Source organism: Corapipo altera, unplaced genomic scaffold (genome assembly GCF_003945725.1).
Source record: "Corapipo altera isolate COAL_440 unplaced genomic scaffold, ASM394572v1 79, whole genome shotgun sequence".
Classification (NCBI taxonomy): Eukaryota; Metazoa; Chordata; class Aves; order Passeriformes; family Pipridae; genus Corapipo; species Corapipo altera.
In genome coordinates, this window is record NW_020884927.1 from 719,894 (window position 1) to 744,295 (window position 24,402).

General features: G+C 43.3%; 1 protein-coding gene across 7 annotated transcripts in view; it reads left to right on the top strand.

The window, feature by feature from the left end:
* The window catches only part of RASAL2 (RAS protein activator like 2), a 189,552-nt gene that overhangs the window by 114,103 nt on the left and 51,047 nt on the right, over positions 1 to 24,402 (top strand). The window contains exon 1 of one of the 7 annotated variants that reach the window (XM_027658400.1): positions 10,080 to 10,335. The exons of the other annotated variants lie outside the window; for them this stretch is intronic. Coding sequence (XP_027514201.1) covers positions 10,323 to 10,335 — 13 coding nt within the window. The 5' untranslated portion in view covers positions 10,080 to 10,322. Of the gene's footprint in view, positions 1 to 10,079; positions 10,336 to 24,402 lie in introns of those variants that run through there. 7 annotated transcript variants of the gene reach the window in all.

The window sequence follows — 24,402 nt, forward strand, 5'->3', positions numbered from 1 at the left end:
GGTCAGCGCAGTGCAGTTTTTGCAGGTGGCTGTAAGTGGTTCCTGCTGGTTTAGAACTGTTAGGTGGTTGTGTTTTACCTCACCTCTGGAATTTCCTTTGCTACATATTTTCACAACAAGCACCTAATAACAGGTTTTTCTCTAACTTACCTCATACCTGTTCAGGGTGCAGTTCCTAAAAGAACCAACCATCTGCCTGCTGTTGGCTATAATTATCCATGTTGAAATTTAGGGAAAGCAAAAGAAAGGGCAGGTATTAAAAATTAGAGAAAAAGGCTTCGTTGCAGTGGTTTCCCAAGTCCAGGTTTGGCCCAGTTCCCCCACTTTATTCCACCACACCTGTGGTTGCATAAAGAGCATCATTCCAGCTCTTTCCAGAAAAAAGGAAGAGGCAGCAACCACACACAGGTGAGCTCTTCTTTCTCTTCCCAACCTGTGCAAGAAGCTTTCCTTGGCATTGGCTGGTGAGAACTGGGAGCAGTTTTTCCTTAGTTCAGCTGTGAAAAATGTCATTCCTGGGAGAGAGTAAGCCATGAGGAAAAAACATGAATCTCTAAACATAAATCAGCCTTGATAACTGCTATCAAAGGTGAAGAGCAGGTAAGGTATCTTGCATTTCACAGCCTCAGCTGGGTTTTTTTCCAAGAACTTTATTCTGTGAGTATATTGCACATGAGTAAGTAAAATCTCACTCTTGTAGATAGTTAATTAACACATTGCAACCGTAGCACTTATTTATTTGTACTTGCCAGTAGCACTATGTAACTCTTAATTATTGGAGAAAGGCAGATAGGGTTCTTTTTTTTTTTTTTTTCCTTTTGATTTCTTCGATTCCTGGGTTGGTAGTCTGAAAAGAAACAGGGCAAGTTAAGGATTTAGGAGGCAAAACTGCAAAATACTTTGGGATTAGTGACATAAATAGAACCCTGACTGGATTTGTTTGTGGCATTTCAGATGCCACCTCTAAATGCCATATGAACAAATATTCATTTTTGTTTGGAACTAAAATCAGTTTTAGTTATGTTTACACAGTGTTATAAGCAAAGTACTTATTCCAGGTGTGTGGCTAGTGAGATGAATGAAGAACTGTATTGCAACCAGCCTGCTCTAGGCAATGAATATTATTTGCAGCTGCATAGGCTAGAAAGGCCTTTAAAATCTAAGATTTCAGTGCCTTCTTCTTCCGTACCACGTGCAGAAAACATGTAAAAGAATTTCTAGACTTCACTGAGCATCTCAATAGCTGGAAATCCCAGTGTTCTGTTTTTAAATGGAACCTTGTAACATTCTTGTTCTCGAATGGCCATAGAGAATGGATGACCCTGCTATTTGGTGTCTGCCTTACTATGTATTTTGCTACAGTTTTAAATGCATGTGGCATCTTGTAGTGTGTTATTTGATGTTTACCTGACAAAAATATATTAAAAGTACAAGAGTACCTGGTCTTCTCCATGTGAGAGCTGCAACTGCAGCGAATACAGATGTCACAAAGTGTGTAGCTAAAGCAAGTGGGCCTGCAGTGGGAGGGGGAGCTTGAGCAATGCCCACACTGTGAGGATGGATGAGGGAGAGTGGGAGGGAAGGTTATATATAATCCCTGATTGCAGCACCCCGAGTAGTTCCCTTGTTTTCACCTCTTGGTTAAAAATGTCTCTTGTCACGATTACAGAATTCCTGCTAATGGAGAAAAGTGGGTTGATAGCAAGCAGTGGGAATAGCTTTGTGTCAAGATACTGAGCCAGAGGACACATTAATGGAGGGAACCATTGAACATCTTTATACAGGGAAAGAAACAGATGGTGGCAGCCAGAACATATCACAAGCAGTACAGATAACAACTGCACTAAAATAGCTTTGGAATGGACACCCAAAGCTGAAAGGCACAGCAGAGGCAGCTACAATATCTAGCAGAGAAATTGCTATGCAGGGCTGATAAGAATATTGAGCTCGTCCTAGGGAAGCGTGTGGATAACATGGCAACTGCAGGTGTTGCATCTTAGGATGATATCTGAAATTACTCCTTGCAGAAGAGCTCCTGAGGAATGGCTCTAGTGCAGAGGTGAAGGCATAGCAATGGCATTTGCTTTTTTCCCTGTGTAAGGTTGCCATGTCTCTCTTGTGATTAATGGATACATTTATTAAAAATAAATAGAAGGGGGGGGGGAACCAGGCAGTGGGGCTCTTTTTCATCTGTAGCAATAAACTTGTATGAGAATCTTTTTGTTAATGGAAAAACTGGAACAGCACATGTTCTTCAAGGGCTCTGCATAATCAGCAGCAGAACCCATTCTGCAAATTTCTGTGGCATTCTTTATAGCATTATGCACACATCCTTGTAGCACCATTCCTAGGAAGTGTGTGGGAGAGGAACTGCCCACGTTACAGCTGAGGAGCAGAAGGAAAAGATGTGTAACCCTCCAAAGGTCAGCATTAAGTCAAGTGTGCTTCACCCCAGGGCTGCCGAGCCCGTCCCCGCCGCCTCTCTCCTTTTCCACCCTGGCTGCAGGGTTGGCTCAGCTGCTGGGGAGGCAGCTGCTGAGCCACCACTGTTCACAGTCCCCTGTACTAAGAGAGGCACCAATTTCCACATACTTCAGTACAGTAAGCTGTAATTTGTGATGGTTCAGCAGCTGCCAGAAGAGCAGCTGAGCCATCCCTTCTGTGCAGGCAGAAGCCACTGTGGTCACCCTCGGATGAGAGCCAGAGGGGCGGACACAGAGATGAAACATGGGATAGAGAGGGACTTGTTTAAACACTGAAAGCTAATAAGGTCATTTAAAAACTAACTCCAGAGGCACTCAGCATCTACTGCTGGCTTAGGAGCTTTCCCTCTGCTTGCAGGCATTGGAGAGGTTGTTGCTAATGCTGGAATTCTTAATTCCTGTCTGGAAGGTGCACTGTACACGGAGTTGTGTCAGCAAGCCATCCATTAAATATATGCCATGAAATTTCCTTGGTGCCTAATCCCTATCATTGTAGTAATACCTCTGTGAGTGAACAGGCACACTCTAAATATGTCTTTTACTTGCTAGGAATTCATCTTGGCAGCACTTACTGAGAGGAGCTTCCAAGCTAAAAATGTAGCTGTAATTTCTCCCTAACTCCAGCTTGACAGTCTCTATCCTTCTTTCAAGTGTTATTTTCAATGGGCTAATTCTCTTATGAAGTGTGTTGCAGGCCCTGGAGACCAGCAAAAAAATGTCACAGGAAGAGGAACTCAAGCTGGTCCATCTCTTGTTTGCCTCCATTTCTGCTTCAGATTCTGCTCTTTTTCTAACAGGTGTATTTTTTCCTGTTAGGGAGGTTACATCCTTTAAAAGGATCATTGTTTGTAATAACATGTTGGAATTAACCATTCATACAGTAAAAGCATGATTCAGATTTCCACCATTCATACTGTTAGACAGGCTAGTAACAGTTATCACTTCCTTTCCCGAAATAATCCTCTTCTCTCTTACTCTGCTTCCTTCTCACCACCTGCTCACAGTAAATGAGAGCTGTTAAAGAGAATACAGAGAAAAAGTTTGGATTCTGGCAACTCTGTGGCATTAATAAGAGATTTTTTTTTTTTGCCTGCATGTGTGAAAATATCAGGAGGGATTGAAAGTGAGGAAAGGCTTTGTGTTTGGTCTTTGTTGTTGTTGGGTTTTTTTAAATGTTAAACTATTAGAGAAGAGCATTATCAAGGAGAGGGTTTTTGAAATTCTCTGATTTTTAGAAAGGCTAGCGTTGATGCAAATAAATTTTCATTTTGTATTTTGGATACAAAGTCATCCAAGAAGAAAATGAAAACTGTTTCACTTGTTGAAACAAGTTAACCCTGTTTTTCCTCAGTCTGAACGTGAAGCTCTTGAGATTGCTGAAAGCAGGTCAGGGGTGAAGATGCTCCTTGCAACCTTTAGTTTTGTCCTCACCTTGAGTCACTGGCACTGAGAATGAAGCACTGATCTGTTTTGATGCCAGGCCCAAACTGCATTGTTACCAGGTGAGCAGTTAGCTGGGCAGAACTCCTGCCTCCCTATAGTTCTAAAAGTCCAGAGGCTTGGAAATGGAGTGAGCAGATCAGTTCAGCAGCATCTGGTTTCATTGCTGCCTGGTGTGTATCCCTTTGAAAAGCTCCTGCAAGCCTCTGCTGAGCCCTCCTCCTGGGGAGGATTGCTCCAAGAAAACACCCAGCCAGTTCTCTTCCTTCAGGTGAAAACTTGGCAGGAGAGAACAGACAGGAGCTACAAAGATTTCTAGGGTGATTTCAGTAACTGCTGTTTTTGAGACAAAGTTGTTTACAACTGAAACAATCAAAGCTGAGCTTTGCTTTCTTTATATTCCAGCTGGAATGACTATTGGTGATGAAAGAATAAATAGATTTACTCTGTGCTCACCACATAATTATGATCCTTGTGCACTAAGTGTTAGGATTAATACCTGGAAAGGGTTACTGCTTTTAGAGGAGGGGAGAGGAAGACAGTCTGTTTCAGAAAAAGAGAGATTGTTTGTGACCTGGTCAGTGGAACAATCTGCAATGCACAGATTTTTACACATTCAGTAAAGATTTACTTAGGCAATATGCAGGAATTTGAAATAATGGAAATCCTGTAACTTCTAACAAAACTATGCTGATGAAGAGATCTGTCCTTCACCTTCCACCACTCAACTTTGCCTACAAAGAATACCTGTTAGAAAGTAGGGATGAAAAAATGTACTTTACAGCTCCCTGTATCTCAGCTGTAGAGATTTATGACTTGTCTTGATGAAGTCATTTTCCCGACAGCACTGCCTGCTTCTTCACCGTGCTGCCATATGCAAAATATCCATCTCCTGTCAACTGTTATGCATGGCAGGGATACAAAACAGGGCTTTGGGTTTAGCCCTCAAATTGAGGGGTGTGTTTAGCAGTATCTCTGGCAGGAAGATGGATTCAGATGTGCTGACTTGACTTGTTTGCAGCTCCCTGGGTTTGCCCGATCTGGGCTTGCACGAGCGTGTTTGTGTGTGCTCGTGAGAGAGCTGCACATCCTCCCCTGTGCAAGCCCAGGATCTGAAGGACCAGCTGCATTTACTGCCAGTTCCCATGACTGTGTAATTTAGCAACCCCCAGTGAGTGATTGGGGACTTTTTTTTTTTTTCTTTTTGACCTGTGCTTTGTACCAAGAATCTCAATTAAATGTCCCCAGCAGCTGAAAGGTGATACTTTAATGAGGTTGGTACAGTAAGAACCATCCTGCACCTCCAGGGTATGATGTTTGTGGTGTTTCCATGGGCTCCAGGTGGTCCTGGGCATGTGGAGCCTCACGGCTCCATTCTCTGCTTCCCTTCAGCCTGGACCTGCCAGTGTTGCCAAACCCATATGCGTGGGAGCCTTCAGTGAGCCAGGATCTGAAGCCTTTGGCTCATGTAATTACCCAAACAGAGTTTGCTAAACAACTCCATCCTTTGCCTGCTTCACTGTCTGGTGCCTTGGGTCACAATCTCCTAGTGCTGTCACTTGGGAATAATTAATAGGGAGTGTGGCTATGCCACGATCAATTGACATTCCAAAACTTTAAGTCTTCAGGTGACATTGTTTACCCATCGTGTTCCATCCCAAAATGCAAATACATGCAAGCCACGAGCTGCCTTTTATAAAACCTCCTGTGAGATCCAGCTGCTCTTGGGCTACTGTGTGAAAAGTGTCCTGCTATCTTCTGCATCCACAAAAGAGGTTAGGAAACTTCGGGAAAAGCCCTGAAGTAATGTGAAATTTGGACAATGTACAGTGCAATTCGCCTGCCTTGGAAGGATGAAGAGTTTAGACAACTCTGCTTGAAATTAAAACTGACTCCAGGGAGGCTGGATGTAACAAACAGGATGCCTGGATCTCAGTGACATTCCCCTGGGCAATGGGAGTTATTTGTATACAGAAAATTGCCAAGCTGCTATCTTTCTTCTTCTATAACACAAGCGAAGCCAAAGAATGTTGGTTTGTTCTGAGGGCTGCTGAAATTTTATTCCCTTGCACACAGATCATCTGTGCTGAAAGCCAACTTTCATCATGGAGCAAATTTTATCTGTTTAGATCTTAAACCTTTTTAGGGCAGAGATTTAACATGGGTATGAACACATAATCTTAATTTTCTAATATCGACACATAATCCATTAGGGCCTTTTTTTTTTTCCCCTTGGAAATGTATGTTACATCCCTGCCCACTACTTCCAGAGCACACAAAAAAAATCACTTTAGAGATATTAAAATTTTGTGATGTGAGCATCAAGAACACTTTGTAAGGAGAGCATGTTGTGCAATGTAGTAATTGCTAAGACCTGGTGGCTCTTGGGCCATTTGGGGCAGATTTGCTGCCTGTGTTCTAACCAAACCTCAGTTTATTTTGAAGGAAGCTATAATTTTCCTTCTTTTTCTCAAGAACAGCAGTAAAAAGTTATTCATTAAATTCTTTAGAGAGATCTACCTTAAATCATGCATGAACTCACTGTGGATTGTTCAGTTTTGTAGCTTCTCTTTTATAGTTGTTTGATCTTGTGGCAAAAAGTAATTACACTTCAGCCAACCATGTATACTTGCCTTTTTTCCTTCAGTAACAACTGGCTTACCACTTAATGGAAAATTAGCCTTCCTTCCTGCAGCCTGGATTTCCTTATCTTGTCCAGAGTTAATTTGAACTGTTGAACTAAATTTAAAAGTCCTGATGTAATTAAATCTGGTTCAGGCTTCGGTATGAGTTGCTGATCAGTTTATTGCTTTAGTGTAAATTGATACTCGACAATGCAAATATTTATGAGATTGGATTAGCTGCCTCTAGTTTGAAGTCAGTATGAAATTAAATACAGAAAGTTTTCTCTGCTGTGCAGGGATGTGCACACTCCTGTCTCCCAGCTTTCCCAACCTCCTTGGTGCTGGTTCTGTTCCTTGCCAGGTGGATTTGACTCCCCGCAGCGGAATCGTGTTCCCAGACATGTTGCTGGGTTGGCTTTGAATCTGACCTGGTGGATGTTCCAGATTACCCCTGGTAGCAGCCCCGAGTTAGAGGAGCTTGGGTGTGCTGTGAAGCTGCTCTCTGTGTTAGCTTTGATCTAATGCACTCACAGGAGGAGAGGAGCCACCCCACAGGCACCTACTGGGTGTTTTACTGACCTGCCACCCTTTTGTCACAGATCCCTGTTTTGTAGCACGAGGGGAGGAGAGAGTTAGACCAGTGATTTTTATCTGCAGGACGGACAAAAATGTTTCAGCAGCACAGCAGAGAGATAATTTACTTAAAGGAAAAATACTGAAGCCACAGAGGAAAACTGGGCTGTTGAACTCTGCTGCAGTTCATCAGGAACTCTCCTACCAGGCACCTCTGTGTTGCAAGCAAATCCCTGATTCCCAAAAGCAGCCTTGGAGACGGAGAGGACTGTATGTTCTAGCAGTGATTAGTGTCCATTGAGATACAACTGGTGTCCAGTAAAGCGCTTTTGGCTACAGGCTAATAATTCTTGAGGCATGTTTGAGGCCACTTGATCTTGTGTGTCACTCAGGGAAGAACTGAAGGGTTTTCCTGCTTTATTTATTTTTCCTGGATGGAACTACAAACATTTCCTGGACCTTTCAGTGAGTTGGATGCAGTTTAGGTGAGAATCTGACCATTAAAAACTCCAGTTATCTCACTTTATCCTCCTCACTGATGGTTTTCCTCTGTTCTGTGGCAGGAACAGGCTAAAACGGTAGCAGCAAAGCCTTGATATTTGAACCAAAGTCCAGTAATATTATCAAGGTTTTTTAATAATTTTTATTCAATGTAACAGTCTTTTGGAAACAACTTTTATTCCTAGACTTTGCAAATTCCATTTCAAATTTCCTAGTCTGGGTAGATTAGGATACTGGGTAGATTAGATTAAGAATACTTCCAAATACTTGTATAATCTATCTTTTTTTCCTCCCTGATTTAATTCCCAAATTCACTGTCTCTTCCTAAGTCTTCAGCAGGTGTATTTGTTTGAGACTGACAGATCCTTCAGCATTTCAGAAATCTTTTTTCCTTTTTTTTTTTGAGTTACATACAGCAAATTGTAAGATTGACAAAAATAGATACTAGGACTGAACCTTCCCACATCACCAAAAATGCCTTCTTTGTGAGAAATAGGCAGATGATGGCCTTATTTCAGAGCTGGATCCAAAGTTTGAACCCTTCTGTTTGAACCTGATTTTAAAACAGAGGATTCCTAAGTGACGTGAAAGGAAAACATGGAAACAAAACCTGACAAATGAAAAAAAAAAAAACTTTAAAAAAAAAGAAAACACAACAGGGTTTTCCCATAAAAGCATTAGAACCCTTGAAGAGATGTACAGGTTAACTTTAATGTCCCAGTCCTTAGTTTTTCCATCTTTTCCCTCATACCCTGTGGTACACACGAATTGTCTGATGTTGCTCCACCCTCCGGAGAGATGCTTTGCTGTGGTGCTGCGGATGTAGCTGGTACAGAGCTCTGGGATGAAGTGTGCTCTGTAATTACCATGGCATTCATGGGGTTTTGTGGTGCAGGGGCGGTGAGAGAGAGGAGATGCAGTAACTTATCAGCTGTTGCTGCTCTCCTGCAGAATCTGGCTCCACTGTGATCCCACGACCCTTTTTCCTGCTGTTTCCAGGCATTTCCAAGCAGCAGGTCAAACCAATTTGTCCTTTAGCCTGTTTATTTAGTTACACTGGTATGTTTTTTTTATTTTCCATTCTTTTCCAGTGCTGCTCTTGGTGCGGGATCCCTGGGTGTAGTTTAATGATTGGCTTTAGAGGGCGAGGGAGCAACTGCAATTCTCTGTTATTTATTTTGCCCTTAGTATTGTTGAAGCACACATTCAACAAGTTTCTTTCCCGAGGGCTACGCTTGGTGCTTTTTCCCCGCAGATTTTTCAAGTGAGCCTTGGCAAGAGGTAGGGAGGCCAAAGCTACTGTTTTCTTCCAGGGGAAACACCGAGGGTGTGGGAAATTGCTGGCCTGAGAGAATGTGCACAACCTCATCTTAAGTAACCCTGTGACAAACGAGGTAGTGCAAAGAAGGACTGAATCAGAGGAGAACGTTGCAGTGCAGTCAGCTGGCAAAATCTGAGAAAATTAGAAAAAAAAAAAATTAGAGAAAGTTAGGAAAAAAATACAGGAAATTAGAAAAACAAATCACTCACTTTCAAGAACAGCAGAAAGTAGGAGAGTGTGTGCAGCCCCTTAGCTCTTGGTGAGCAATTTTAGCCTGTTTAGCAACAGGCTGAACAACTTTGCATTCCTCCTGTGTGTGTGTTTGTCTGCTTTGGTTCCCCCCGGCCCAACTGGCAGGTGGGATCTGCTGGGAATCAAACCATGAACTTTTAAACTGATCCAACCTGACACATTCTTCTGTCAGGGGTATTATAATGTAAAGGACAGTATGATGGCAGCAGTAACCAAACTCTTTGTAGGGTTTGGCTTCTGTGCCTTAAAGAGCTATAAATAAATAAAAATGCTATGCCTGGAAGTTCAGCTCTCAGCACTTCTAAATAAAACATAAAAAAAAATAATAAAAAACCCCCAGAGCTCAGGAAAAGGCATCTGGTATCAGGCTTCACCATTTCACTTTCAAAGCCACAGATCTTTGAATTTAAAGCCAAAAAAAAGAAAAAAAAAAAAAGGGGAGGAAAAAAAAAAAAAAGGGGGGGGGGGAAAGTTCCTTGTTTGTTTAAGTGACTCTTGGGGCTTTTTTGGTGCTGTGTATTTCCTAAGCTGTGGAAGAATTTGAAGTGGGGAAACATCTTCAAACGAAGTGCAGCTTTTCAAACGCATTCAGATGTAGTTCCTCGTCCAGCTGACGAGATGTTTTCATCTTGACTGGCTTCTCGCAGCCCGGGCAGTGGTGTATGCAGTGATATCACCCTCTTAAGTTTCCCTGGAGCTGATTTTAGACTCGGGGCTCAGCTGCTTGAAATCCCGGAGTTCTCTCAGCATCGGGCGGGTTTTCACCGACCAGGAGCGTCTCCTCCCGCCCCACCTGAGCGCTGGCGCTGTCTCCCTGCTCCCCACGCTCTCTTGGGACAGGGAAAATGGAGCGTCCGCCCATCCCGGGCAGAGCACGCCGCTGTTTTTGGGGAGCGGGGCGTTCATCCCGTGCGCTGAGGGGGAAGGCGAGCGAGCGGAGGGCGGCTCTCGTCCAAGGCGAGCCAAGGAGCTGAACAGAGAGGCTGGCGCTGGACGGCTCTGGCTTTGCCGCATTCCAGCCCGGCTGAGGCAGGGAAACAGCGCGGGGCAGGAGCGTGCAGAGGCTCCGCTGGCTTTCTGCTCGGCATCCTGGCAGGACCATGGTGGAGGTAGCAGGATTCCCACAGGATGCAGCGCACGGGTGAGACAGATCCCTCCTGCCACCGGCCGGGCGGCATTTCCAGCGAGGCAGGTTTGGGGTGGGAGGCAAAGAGGTGTTTTGCTGGGGATTTAAAGTGGCTGAACTCAAAGAAACTAGAAACTGGAAGGGGTTTTATCCGTGTTCCCTGTATATAGCAACTCTCTGCTTTGTTATTTCAGCTTTATATGCAAGTTCTTACAGTTGTTTGCATGACTTCAGTGGGATGACTGGAAAAGTGGGTTATTGGTACTTTTTTGCTCAGAGGTGCAGAAATGTTGCTATTCAAACATCATGTAGATGCTAAGATGAGAAACAAGTTTTTGTAACAGCTTTCAGAGTTCAAACTCTGTTTTATTGCCACTTAAATCATGAGGCTGCTTTTTTTCCCCTCTCACTGTAAGCCTTTACTTACCTCACACGAGTCAGTACATTTTTAAATGGCATTGGATTTCTGGATAAGGCCAGACAGCACCATTCCAGGGCACACCGTGGGGATATTTGTTGGTGTTTATTTGTGGCTGGCATTGCGTGATGTTTCCAGCAGAGGATATTGCCAACCTGGCTTCCTGTCCTGCAGCAAGGGATAGTAAATCAAAGCAGTTCAGGGAATCCTACAGGTTGCTCATAAAAACAGGAGTATTTGTTTTCCTATATAAGCAATGCTACTTGCTTTTCTGGCAGCTTTTTTTCCCCCAAAAATGCGTTAAGTGATAGCAAGCTGAAAAGCATTTCAATTTCCTGCCTTTTGATAGAGTTAAACATTTTTCAGTAGGTACCAAAGCAATAAATGTTGTCTAAGGAAACCGGGAGCGGAATCTCCTGAGTCAAATGTTTTCTACCTTGGAAACCTCCTTTAATAGGTGCTGATTACAACGTCCTCCTCACTCATTTTCTTCTTCATCTGTAGACAGGGTGAATGCTAATTTACTAACTTGGAGAGACTTTTTTGTTTGCCTGAACCAGTGGGCTTGTTCTGCAGCTGCCTTTGAATTACATGATCAGAAAATGAAAACCTTCTGCTTTAGCTTTTTTTTTTTTTTGGGGGGGGGAGTGGGGGCAAACACGTGTTTCTTTGAAAAACAAGCAAACTTTTGGCAAACTGCTCAGAAAAGCTCAAGGCACCACAAGGCCCATCACTTCCAAGTTTCATTTAGGTGATTTTGGGGTGGTTACCAGGAGGTTCCCTCCAGAATTTCCTGTTTCTTTTTGGGGCTCTTTCATACAATTAACATGTTAATAGGGTAGTGAATTAAGAGTACAATACTGGGCAGTTGTGGAAGGCAGACGTGAGCAGCAACTTACAGTCCTGCAAATTCTTCATGTTGTGCCCAGCTTTATCTGATACTCTGTGGGTGCTCTCCCTCTTTCTGAAATCCCTTGGGAGGGGAAAATGGTATAATTGCAATGAATACTTGAGGTGACTTGTGTCAGAAAGATCTGTCATGGCTCTTTAAAGCTCATGGGAACAAATCAGCCTAAGTTGTGTGAAAGCAGGAGGCAGAGGCATTCTGGTACATTGAGCCTTGACCTGCCCCTTTGCCATTTTCTGATATCTGAGAATGAGTGTAATGTTGGAAGCCAGAGAATTCTGGGATGCAGCAAGTTACAGGGCATGGGTGGCATTTGTAAATGGCTCATTGGCATCAAGAGAACGATTAATTTTGCAGCCTGTAGAGGTATGGGCTTGTCCAAGCTTTAATTCTCCACAAAAGGAATACTTCCTTTTATCGAGGTTTCTTGGCTAATTGGCATCAGACAGCACAAATGTTTTTTAAGGGGAGCTAATAATGGTGGGATTTGAAACTGGGCCAATGGCAGAAGGGAGACCTAATGATCCCCTTCCATTTAATTTTCTACATAAATGGGTGACTGCTTCTGGTAAGGGAGAGGGAAATCTGCACAGGAAGTCAAGAAGCAAATGATGCAGCCACAGACAGTGCTTATGGTTTCAGCAGTATCATCTCCACATATGAAATTGTCTACAGACTTGGAGTATATATGTTATGGCTTTAATGGGAAATGGTGCTGAAATTCTCAGGGTAACTGCAAAAATTGGGTTGCAGAGTAAATGGCTGGTTCTCTGAGCAGATGGTGGCAGCTACAAATGGCTGGGGTGAGTCTGTGTAGAACTACAGAATCATTAAGGTTGGAAAAGACCTTGAAGATCATCAAGTTCAACCATTAACCCAGCACCTCCGAGGCCACCACTGAACCATGGCCCCAAACACCACGTCCACACGTTTTTTGAACACTTCAGGGATGGTGACTCCGCCTGTCCCAGTGCCTGACACCCTCTCAGTGAAGAGATTTTTACTGATATCCATTCTCCCACAGCTGAACAGTGCTGCCCCTTAGGCAGTGGGTCTGCTGTGGTGACACACAACATGGCATTTTTCTTTCTCTGCACCTGCAGCGTGCTCAGCAGGGACTTTAGGAGGGCAGTGTTGGGACATGGACTCCTGCCAGAGAAGTGAAACAGCTCCACCAACACATTTGCTTGGAATCAAGTCTCTGGGCAACCTTCAAAAGTGTCACCAGCCACAAGCATGGAAAAATGCAAATCTGGCTTAGAAAAGAGGAGATTTGAAATATTTTTTCTATCTATTTATTCATTTTCCTGCTTGTTTTGGTCCTTTCTGGAGTAGGCTTCAGTCACATTTCCAACCTCAGTTGCACTCAAACTAGCCAGGTCCCTTTTCTAGAATAGAGGCTGTAATTGTCTTCACATTTGTTTGATTCCAGGAATAATGGCTACAGAAAAAATGCCAACTGTACAAAATACAGCATAATTTTAATGCCACTTTTTACGTCATTCAGACTCTTAAAGCCATGGCCTGGGATGTCCTAAGGTCACTCCAAAATGTTGGCTATATTCTCCAGGGGCATTCTCACCACAGTGTCCAGGAAGAAGCTTTAAGATATTGCATCAGTCAGAAATTAAGCCTGTGTCCACAAGATGGAGGACTTGGTATGTCCTTGTAAAAATTCCCTAAACTATGTAGTCTCTTCCCTTGCTGTGTTTCCTTGTTACACGACTAAATTTGGTCCCTAATTTGGGAACAGATTAAAAAAACCCCTCCATGTGCTGTACTTTCTCTGTTGTTTGGCAAGGCCTTGGGCTTTGGCAGTTGCCTTATTTTGGTGCTTATGTAGAGATTAACACAGTCTTCCTATAAACACAGGTGGAACTGAGTAGTAAGAGGGAGGGAGACCACATGATTCCCGGGCAGGGGTAGGGAATCACTGCTGGTCACAACCACTCGTTCTCCGAAATGCTCCTGCTCTTCTGCTGCGTACCTGGTGAGTGCAAGCCACGTGCTTTTGGGCTGCTGGACACTAAGAGCCTTTTGCTGGTGGTTTTCTGTCTCATTATCTGGTGTTACAAGTGCAGGCAACTTTCTTTTTGGTCTGTGCCAGTCAAGCAGAGTTCAACTCCCACCTGGTGGTGTTGGCAAAGCTGCGGTTTCTTGGCGTAAAGAGGGAGCGCGCAGTGACCTCAGGGTGGAGTAAAGCTCCCTGTTGGCACAGAACCCTCAGCCCTGCTCTGCAGGAATCGCTGGTATTTGGGTTGTGCTGAAAACAAGCAAGTTGAACTCGTTGTGGGAGTGCTACGTCAGGCTGTTACCTTGTGCTAAACCTTGCAGGAAGAGAGTAAATAGTGTTTAAGTTGAGGGGATGTTGTGGCAGTTGCTGTGGGATCTCAGCAGAAGCTTAAGGAGACTCATGGTCAGTAGACTATTGTATACTGATCATGTTGAATCACATCCCAGAACACTTGGAAGCCACCTGTGTGGGTCTTAGGTGTTTTGATGGCACTAGAATATTGCAGACTGAGCGATAAGACATTTAGTTCTCTCTTATGTTTAGTTCTCTCTCTCATGTTTTCCTCAAAATCATAGCTCTCTGTTATATCTGTGATCATGTCTAGTCAGAGAAGGCAAAAACACCCCAAACCAACAACCTCCCAAACCCCAGCCCTCACAGAGTTGTTCTTTCATTTGTTTGCTTGTTGGAGGTGTCATCCAAATGACTCTAAATAAGAAAAATCACTCCTGGCTGTTTCCCTGCTCTGGTTGAGCCTCTGTGCCCAAGGAAAAACAGCAAGTCAGGACGTAATACTAGAGAGCAACAGGAACGATGGAAGCATGCCAACAAAACTGCCTTCATCAATTATTTTCACAAAATACAGCACTTTGGAAGACAGGAGTTGTGCAAACTATGTGGCCTGCAAGGTGAGCAAGAAAAATTCTTGGGGAAAAAAGTCATCGTGTGAATACCAGCATCGGGAATTAAGTACCCTTTACATACTGCTCATTAAATATATAGCTGGGTGTATTCATACTTCAGTACAAGATGTCTGTTGACATGAGGCATATGGTTCACAGTCTGGAAAGGCACTCCAGAGTGGATGGCTCTGTAAATAACGTCTTGGCCCTAATTTGGAATTAAATTAGCTTAATGTTTTTGGAGTGGTCATTAATAGGTACTTACAAACCTACCATCCTGCTAGCAGTGTAACTTAGCCGAGTCCCTTGGCTATTCTGAGAATACCTGAAGTTGGATTGAGTACAAAAATGTAATTAAATTGGTGTGGAAATGGGAAAAAAAATGGTTGATTCATCAGTGAAGTTCTGTAAATCTGTCAGTTCTGCCCACCAGAAATAGCTGTATTATTGTACACTAGAGAGCTTCAAGGTTTGTTGTTTTTCTCACCTTCACTTTGAGCCCTTCTGTCCCTATTTATCTTTCCAGGCTGTCAGCAGGCGTAGCTTTTGCTGCCCCTGGATTCCTCTCTGCTCCAGAAATTGTTCTTTAGGAAATTCTTTGCTCTGCCCCACTCTTGGGTAACCAGTGAGTTGAGGTCTGTGATCTCAGCTGGGCTGGGAAGGCTGGTTGGGGTTCACTCTGGAAGTGAGGGGGACCATTGCCCTGGTGAGTGACAATATCACACCAGTGCTGTGGCGTGTTGAGGGTGTCACCTGCAGCTGGGGGAGAGCTGTAGAGGGTGACTGCTGGAGATCAGTGACTGTGCTACAATCACTTCATTAAGCAATCTGAAAGGATAAAATACTAGACCATGATGTGTATGTGCGGGCTGCTACTTCATCAGCGCGGTTTCACTTTCCACAACAAGATGCGCTGGCTTGAAGAGACACTTGAGTGTCCATCCAGTTTTGTTTTTCCTGATTAAAAAGGGCTTCCTGTGTACTTTGCCATGCTCCATTGGGGCTGCCCAACATCCTCTCCTGTCTGACAAAAACCTGCCATTGATTTCCATTGCAGCAGAACGACTCGGCGTGTTCACAGCGCTGTGTCACAGCTCTGCACGCTGGCTTTGCTCAGGGGGCTTAAGCCAAAAAAGTTATCCACGTCCCAAAATAATTGTGAATCCTTCCATTGTGATTCCTGACACAGAATGAGTTACTCGGCCTTGTCCATCGGGATGCTCCTGAACTAGATCACGGCGTGGCTGGAAGGCTGTTACATGGCAGCGCTGCTTCTCAGAGCAAAATTGCTTTCATTGTGGATAGGCATTTAAAATGATATAATGCAGGAAACAGAGCCTTTTGGATATAGATTTGACATTTTTAGGTACCTGGGAAACTTATTTTCGAGCCAGCTGCTTGTTCTGTGCTGTGGCTTCAAAAATAGGACTGGGAAGTTAGTACTGCTTTGCATTTTTCTGTGGCAAAATGCCTCAAATAACTATTTTTATTTCCTAAGGGGCAGGTATAAAGGTGAGTAGTTTTGCCTGACACATGACATTGATCCAGGAGCTGGAGAAACAAATGTTTATTGTTTCTTGTTCACTCCTAAATTATCTGTAAAACATTTTGATAAGAATGACTTGGGTGTACAATATCTAATCTACATTGCTGTGAAGACATCATCTACTGACTATAGCAATATCCATCAATCAGTCTGTCAGAGCCTGTCCCTAGTGCAAGGAAGACCCATTTTTCCTCCTCTTGTAAGTGCCTCATGCAGAGAACATTAATGCATTATGATTTATGCCACCATGACTTTTTGCTTACAAAGCATCTACATCACAAGGCATCTGTGCTCTATTATTTGCATATATCGTGAATTATCACTTACTAAAATTCCCTTAGAAAAATCTAAGCATTCATATGCTTCTGGGTAGTTTCACTGATCAAGAATGCTAATTTTTAAATTCACAGGATGGCGCAAAGCTGCTTAACTTCACAGGTTTCAGACGCATAACTGCAGGAGAGGGACATTTGTGACAACTGCAGGAGCTCAGTCACTGAGGGTAATGCAGGGAATTACTGGGAAGGGATGCACACAAGTTTTAAATGATTCGTTTATATAAGAGGTTCCAAAGCAGAAGGGCTTGGTTTAATTTCCAGCCTTGTGGACTCATCTGCTTTTGGAGCTCAGGGGTGAGGGAGATGAACCCAAACACTTTGAAGAAGTTTTCTGGCGTTCTCACCTGCTGTTCTGTACAGCAAAATTAGCTACTGGTGCTTATTTTGGAAAGCAGTCTCTCAAGGCAGACATTAGCTGCTTCTTGCTCTTGCTTTTTGGTTGTTGGGTTTTTTTTAATTACTACTTTGCTGATCTCTCCCACCCCTCTATATTTTCCATAATTCCACTTGATAGAGCAATTTGTGTCTGGATTTGCATTGGTTCAACAAACTCCTGCAACTCAAGTGTAGGTAGGTCTCACAGCATGAAAATAAGTTAGTCATGTTTTGAATATTCCTCTCATGCTAATTTGCATGTTATCTCACAATCTGGCTGTCCTGGAAAATTTGGACGAGGCTTTTGGATAGGTTTTGGTAAGCTCTAGAGCACAAGACCTCCTTTATGACAAATTTAAGAAGCTATTCACAGTGTTTCTTTGGCTGTGAGCAGCACCACATCCCTCCTGCAGCTGTGGAGCAACTTCAGTCTCTGGTTTTCTTGCTGCAAAGCAAGAGGTTTAAAAATCAAAATCTGTGCTCCAGAGGAGTTTGAAGATATATTTGAAAGCACCGTTTGAAACTAAGTGTTCAAAGGATGTAAACAGAGAGGACATTTCTGATACCAGGGTTTGATAGTGGACTATCAAAGCACACAAGCATCAACCAGAGCCCAGTGGTTGGGAGATGAGGCTTGATAAACTCAGCCTTGGAACTAAGGAGCAATTTGCCAAGCAGGAGTGAAGTTAACCATTGGAACAGCTTACCAAGGGATCAGACAGGCTCTTCATGTCTTTCAGTGTCTGGTTACAATTGGATGTCCCTTTCTCTGGAAGACAGGTCTTTGTTCAACTAGGAATAATGCAATGAATGGATGAAGTCACTGGGTGATGTTCTGAAGGTGTTTCAAGTCAGGTTAGAAGGATTTGGTGTTTCTAAATGTCAGTGGCTCTTCTACATCTGTCTATCACTTTAAAACTCCGGGATGTTTAGTGGGAGTGTGTTCATGACTTAATTTCTTACAAGGACTTTGTAATTCCTGCTTTCCTTCTGATGTGTATCTCCACCTTCTGACAGTCCATTGCAGACAGGCTTCCTGCGTGGTACTGTGAGCTGTTAAACCACACAAAATGAAGGTTAATAAGAGGAGAGTATTTATGCAGGTTTTTCCCCCTCTGTGGGTTGCCCCAGGAAGGTTAATGCACAGGAGTGTTCTGCTTATCAAAAACTTCAGTGTCCTTTCAGTTCCTAGTTGCATCCTCCTGACTGAAGTCTTTGCCAGTTCTACCTCCATATTTTTACAAAGTTTTTAGTGCTCCCATATTTTAAAATACTCCAATAAGCCAGTGTCATATTTCCTATTTAATATACTTCCCCTGTTATCGTGAACATTATAGAACATTGAAAGAAATTAATAAATTAAATTATGATACAAGATGAGGCAGCTAAGGAGGCAAAACAGGATTTGCACATGATTTATACTCCTAGAAAGGATGCAAAATTGGTAAACATTTATGGGAAATCAATACTCTTAGCTGTGTTTTCCCTAGAAACTTTTATTTATGGAGTTGATAGTTAATATTGCAATTTAAACCAGTTTTTAATGGGAAGTCAGTCAGGTGGTTGTGGGCGCAGTATTTGTCAAGGGAACTAAAAGTAAGAAGTTGAAAGTTTTCATTTCATATTAAACAACCAGATAGACAAAAATAGCATTTGAATCCTTTCTCTAAAAGTGCTTTTATTCTATTCTTATTGCAAGTAGATTTACATCATCACTTTGCTCAGTCTCAACTCAGAGAAAAGGTTCTACTTGTAAAAGTTGGATCAAACGTGATCCTCCCACACATAGAGGGAAATTTGTTGGAACGGCTCATTTTTTGGGGGGGAAAAAAAAAATCAGCTGTTTTTGCATAGATGGGAAATAGATCTCTGTACTGCTGGATTTTCTGTGATGTAGGGAATGTTTCTGGGTTTTCATCCCTCAGTTCACGTTGGGGTGGGGGGATGCACTTGTTCAGGGGGACTGCTCAGCTCAGTCTTCCACGCTGCTGTGGTACCTCACTCCTGAACAGCCTGTCCCATGTTCCCTCATTAATCAGGAATTCTGGAGAGCATCTGCCCTGCTTGGCAGGTGTTTTATGAAAATATCTGTCCTGCACAAACAATACTTGCTACAGGTTGTCTTAGTAATTGGAATTTTCTTCCCTGCTGGGACTTGATAGCTCTTTTTTTTTCTTCTTCTTCTTCTTCTTCATTTGTTGGTTGGTATCTAATTTTTTGCTTTGCTGATCTAATGGACTTTTGGTGTCATAGTTTTAGCTTGGGTTTTTACTCAGTGGTCAGGGAATGTCCTTGTTTGTAATAGGGATTGGCAACTGTATAAATTATTTAAAATAAAGACAGGTTCAGAAACTGGTGAACAAAAGGCGGCTGTCTCTTTAAAGAGTGCAGTTTGATCAGAGCATCAGCTCCATCCCCTGAGGACAAAGGCAATTTTGATTTGTGGGGCCCGGGAGTCCCTCACTTACCAGGAGTCGGGAGTCGTCTCTGCTCGTGCCTGTGTAAACCTGTAAAACGCTCTTTTGTGTAGAATAAATCACATGCTGCAACATTTAAATGCTGCCACAATTAAATGTGACCCTTCATAAAGTCACAGCGACGAGTCCCCATTGCAGAGCTGTGCAGAGCTGTCTAGACAGGGCAGGATTATTTCCCATTTATCTTCTTTTTTTTATTATTATTTTTTCTTTCCCAATAAATAACCACCCGTTCGTGTTGATGACTTCTCTGAGCCCCCAGGGCTGCTGCTCTCTGCTCACCTCTCTCTCCTTTGCCCCGGTGCAGCCGAGGCTGAAGCCAGCGGGGGCTGCGGCCGCGGGGGAAGAGGAGCAAATTCCCTCTCTCCCGCTGCTCGGCGCTGAGGAAGAGGAGCAGTTCCCTCCTCTCTCCTGCCCTTGGCAGCCAGCAGCAGATTCCATTATTGCCGATCAATGCCGCCGCCATGCAGGAGGAGGGGAGAGGGAGGGGTGGGAGCTTCCTATCCACAGATTGATCAACCTGCCATTGCATGAACAAATTCATTGTAAGGGAGGCTGGGATAATAGCTGGAGCAGGAAGGGGCTTGTAAACAGGGGAATGCAGGCTCGTCAGTAATGGGGAGGGGATTTAAATTGCCTCTGAGCTTGCTGTTTTTTCTTCCAGCATAAAGCATAATACCTGAGCCTTCAAACAAAGCCAACACTGTGAGGGATGGTAGGGATGCATTGCACGTAGCTGGTGAGCTATTGTGCTCACTTATTTTGAGCTTCTTCAGCACTGAGACCTATTTCTACTTTTTATTAGAACTGATTCTATCATAACCTGCTACCTCTTTTGGATTTTAAAACCTCAGTTTCCCCTGCTCCTCTTGTTTTTGTTTTTGTTTTTGTTTTGCCTTCCTTCTGTTCCTGCTTGGACTGAAACCTGACACAAAGGGACAACAAGTACAGATCCCACTTACTGCTCCCACCCATGCCTGCTGTGTCAGATGTAGGGTTGAGGGAACAGAGCAGGATCACGCTCCCATGTTGTCAGTGTAGACAATAACTGGAGTACTGGAATCCCAAGACCATCAGCTCCTCCCCACCCTTCCTGCCCTGCTTCGTTCACTTATTGTGTTCTGTATGGAAAAGTTTTCTGGCTGGAGAATAAGTCTTCTTTCTCCTGGGCATGTGGCCGAATGGCTGGATAGCAGCACGGAAGATGAGAAAAGCCTTCTCTCATTTCTTGGTACGGTAGGGTACTAACTGTGTTTTGTGGGGTTTTTTGGTTTTTAGCACTTTACTGGGAAGCCTTTACTACTTTGGTGCTTAATTTCCTCAATCCTTCAGTTACCTGACCTTATTTCTTTTTAAAAGCTTTTAAGTGGTGTGCAGTTGTTAATTAAACCTGGTTACAGCCTGTTTGAAGTAGTTACAAACACGCTGGGCAAAGGTTAGGTTGTAAATGGGCACGTGCAGGGCAGCAAATGAGCTGAACTGGACTAAACTGTTACTTACTGCTCTGTTTTTCTTCTCTGTGCCTTTTGAGGAGCTGATCACTGGGTTCAGCCCACTTCCACTCATTTCTGTCAGCTTGCCTGACTCCTGGACTGAGTGATGGCAGTGAGATAAATCAGGGGAGACTGCTCAAAGTTTTCCTTCTCAAGAGGAGAAATACACAGATGCGCTTAGAAGAAAAATTCTCAAGTGGTGTCTGAACTCTGGGACCATATTTAAGGTTCAGTGACATCCCTAGGATGCCTACAGTACATTGGGACTTTTCCTGTGTCCATAACAATAATTCTTACTGCTCAGGGGCAAAATCCTGCCACTGTGAGCAAGGGGGTGCTAAGGCTCAGAGCAGCCTTCTGGGCCAGGGATAGGAACAGGGAAGAGCTGTTGAGCTTTGCTGCATCCAAGAGCCAGTAGTCCCTCATGAGACAATCCCAAAGGATTGCTTTTTAGAGAATGCCTCAATTCACAGCCCTCTTACAGAGAGTAAAAAGATTGGTTTGGAAAGCTGTGGCTCAAGGCTGTTGTTTAATAACAAGGACAATAAATATTGATATCATACTAATGTGTGTCTAAGTCATAAGCCTCTAAACAAATTAGGCTGCAGGAACAAGTTACCATGAGTCAGCTGATCGGCGTTAATTGTGTGTGTACAGTCTCTCTGCAGCAAACACAAGGTAATTTGAATTAGCAGGGGCAGTCCAAGATCATTAGGAACTAACGAGGACATCAGCATCTCCAGGTCATGGGCAGTAGCTCCTTGTGTGTGCTTTTGTGTTGGCACAGTTGTCCAGGCAATTTGTTTGGCTGTGTGTGGAGTCAACATTAAAGGAGGCTTTAGATGCTGCTGCATGAGGAGGTTAAAAAGGAACAACTATTCCAAATTTTGTACATGCCACAGAGGATTTGTTGAGCAGTTTAGGGACGTGCATCTGTTTAATTTCTGACTGGGTTTGCAGAGCTGGAGGATTCATTCCTCCCTTCAAAGGGAATGCATCAGTCTAAGAACAGCTGATGTTGTACTCACTAAATGCCATATACAGTTTCCTCTGAACATTCAGCAAAAAGAAATTGTGAGAGTTTGTACTTGAAACCCAAAAATTTTTCTCTCCTATGATATTCGTGCCCTTTCTTCCAGCCTCCTCTACTATTCATCTGCTTTGCCTGGTAGGTCTTGTCTTTCAGACTGTGGAGTCCTTTAGGAATCAATGACTTAAATGTCTTTTAAATGACTTATGTGTCATTTAGGTTGCTTGCTTTGCACCTTCTGAACTGGGCACTAGTTCAATTACACTTTTTTAATGTACCAGCACAATGCAAGTGCCTAACACCAACAGAATTACCTGTCTGTAAATTAAAAGTCTTTTATAGTTACCTGGATCATCTTCCAAGACTTGTCTTGGAAAGCACAGTATCTCCTTTTCAAACCCCTGCTAATGGAGTGGGAGAGTTTTTGATCATAGTTGGTATCTAGCAGTTGTTTGATGCTGGAGTTCTATAGTGAGTGAGCTTTGCAGGGTTCCCTTTGTGTTTCCCTTTCCAGGCTTGGCAGCTTTTGTGCACTTTTTGTGCACAGTGTGCTGTGACTTGGTTGCATTCACTCTGATGTATCTTCTTGTGGCTTTCTTCCCCTGTCTAGTTGCCTTGATAAATGTGGAAAAAGCTATTTCTGCGAATTTCCATTTTTTCCTTTAAGTTATACCTTGCAGGATTTGCATAATGTGTTCTAGTCAGAACACAAACTTGGACTTCAGGACTTAAAACAGATCAAGGGGTTTGAGTTTGCTTTTACCCTAAGCTTCTTACACAGGCATTTAATGACATTTTTATGACAGTCTGTGAATTGGGCACAAGTCTTAATTCTCCCCAGGTGAGCAAAATGAGAGGGAATGCTTACTGCAAGATAAAACATTAACATTTTTATATGCGAGGCTTCCTATTTCGTTGGGTAATACCCATCTGAAAGATGCTGTTCAGATGTTTCTTCCTCTTCTTGTTCCTATTCTGTCTCCCAACCCTTCCTACCTGGTGTGGCTTAGTCCTGCAGAGCTGGGAACTTTGTTTAGTCTCTGCTTCTCCCACCCAGAGAAAGAGCTCTTCATAGTGAGAATACAAACTCCCACCACAGCAAGGCTTGGATTTCAAGTGGCCAGGGCACCCAGCAAAAGGAAATTTAGGTTAAGCCCCAGAGCCATGTGCTGGCCAGAGGCCTCTGAGGCTGCACCACTGTGGCAGAGAGGGTTGCCTTCAAAGGAGGGCAATCCTCACCACTACTCCGAGTAGTAAATGGCACCTGGCTTACACAAACCTGCCTTCTGGCCAACAAAACAAGCTTTGGTATTGCTGAGGGTGAAGTGGTGCAATAGGATGGGAAAAGAGACCTTCCTGCATTGTATCCTTGGGCAGTTCCCTCTTCAGAGGCATCTGCCACTGCAGAGTAATTGGCTCAGCTACTTTGGAACTGACTATTACTATGTAGTAATAGCAAGTAAATACTTACTTGCATAAATATTTATTTTCATAAATATTACTGCGTATCACCAATATAGGAGGTGATAAAAGTGTCCCATAGGGACGTTTATGACTCATTTGTTTGATGGTGTAGCAAAAGGTGTCCCTGCCTGGATGATCTTTGTGGTGCCTTCCAACCCAAACCATTGTAGGATTCTACCATTATTTGCTGAAGGTTGAAAAGGGGAAGATCTATCGCTGTCTTTTTTTTTCCTTTTTACCTTTTTTTTTTTTTCCACCTTTCTTCCCAGAAACCTAGAGTGGCTGAAAAGGGTTTCAGATTATTTTGATGGATAAACAATGTGATTTATCTGTAGCCTTGGCCCCTGAGAGTGAGCAATGCAGAAAGCAGTTGTAATTTAATACTAAGGTGATGAGAAGTGCATTGATTTTTGCAGCAGGTGAAGATTATGCAAGAGCAGCCCCAAGCATTACCAGTGGAGCAGGGGAGGGAACTGTCTAATTTTTTGCCTGGTGGTGACAGTATAGATTTCTTTTACACGACTCAGCAAAAATCCTGTTCTACGGGTGTCACAGCAAGTTGCTTCAGCTTTTGATTTCCAGTTAACATTTCCCGACAATTTTGCTATATCTGGGTCTTCCTTTTCCTAGGGACTAAGCATGTTTATTTACTCTTGTTTTTTAGAAGGAGAAGAGAGGGAAAGGTAGTTTTTTACTTTGTTGCAGGCACCTAGTGAATATTTTGTTTTCCCTTCTCCAAATGCTACATTTCTGTGATGGTCTGAGAAAAGAAAAAAACCTCATTTTACTGATGAGATCTCAGTGTTTTGTTTGCGGACGTCTTGGATTGCTGCTGGGTGCGTGTGGGGGGAGAGGGAAGGTGAGGGGAGCCAGGCACATTCCTCGTGGTAGCTTTTCAGCTCCATTCAGTTCAAACTTAAACTCTCTGCCCCTCCTGCAGAACGTGTGGTTGGAAACGGTGGGGAATTCGGGCTCCTGTTTTCATTTATGACTCAGCAAAGTTAACAGACTGTTTTAAATTACCGGGGCAGCTTTGATGTGATTTCCTGCGCGTGAGAAGTGGATAAAGCCAAACCTATTACGTTACATGTTTTACTATGCAGTGTAACATAAAAGGT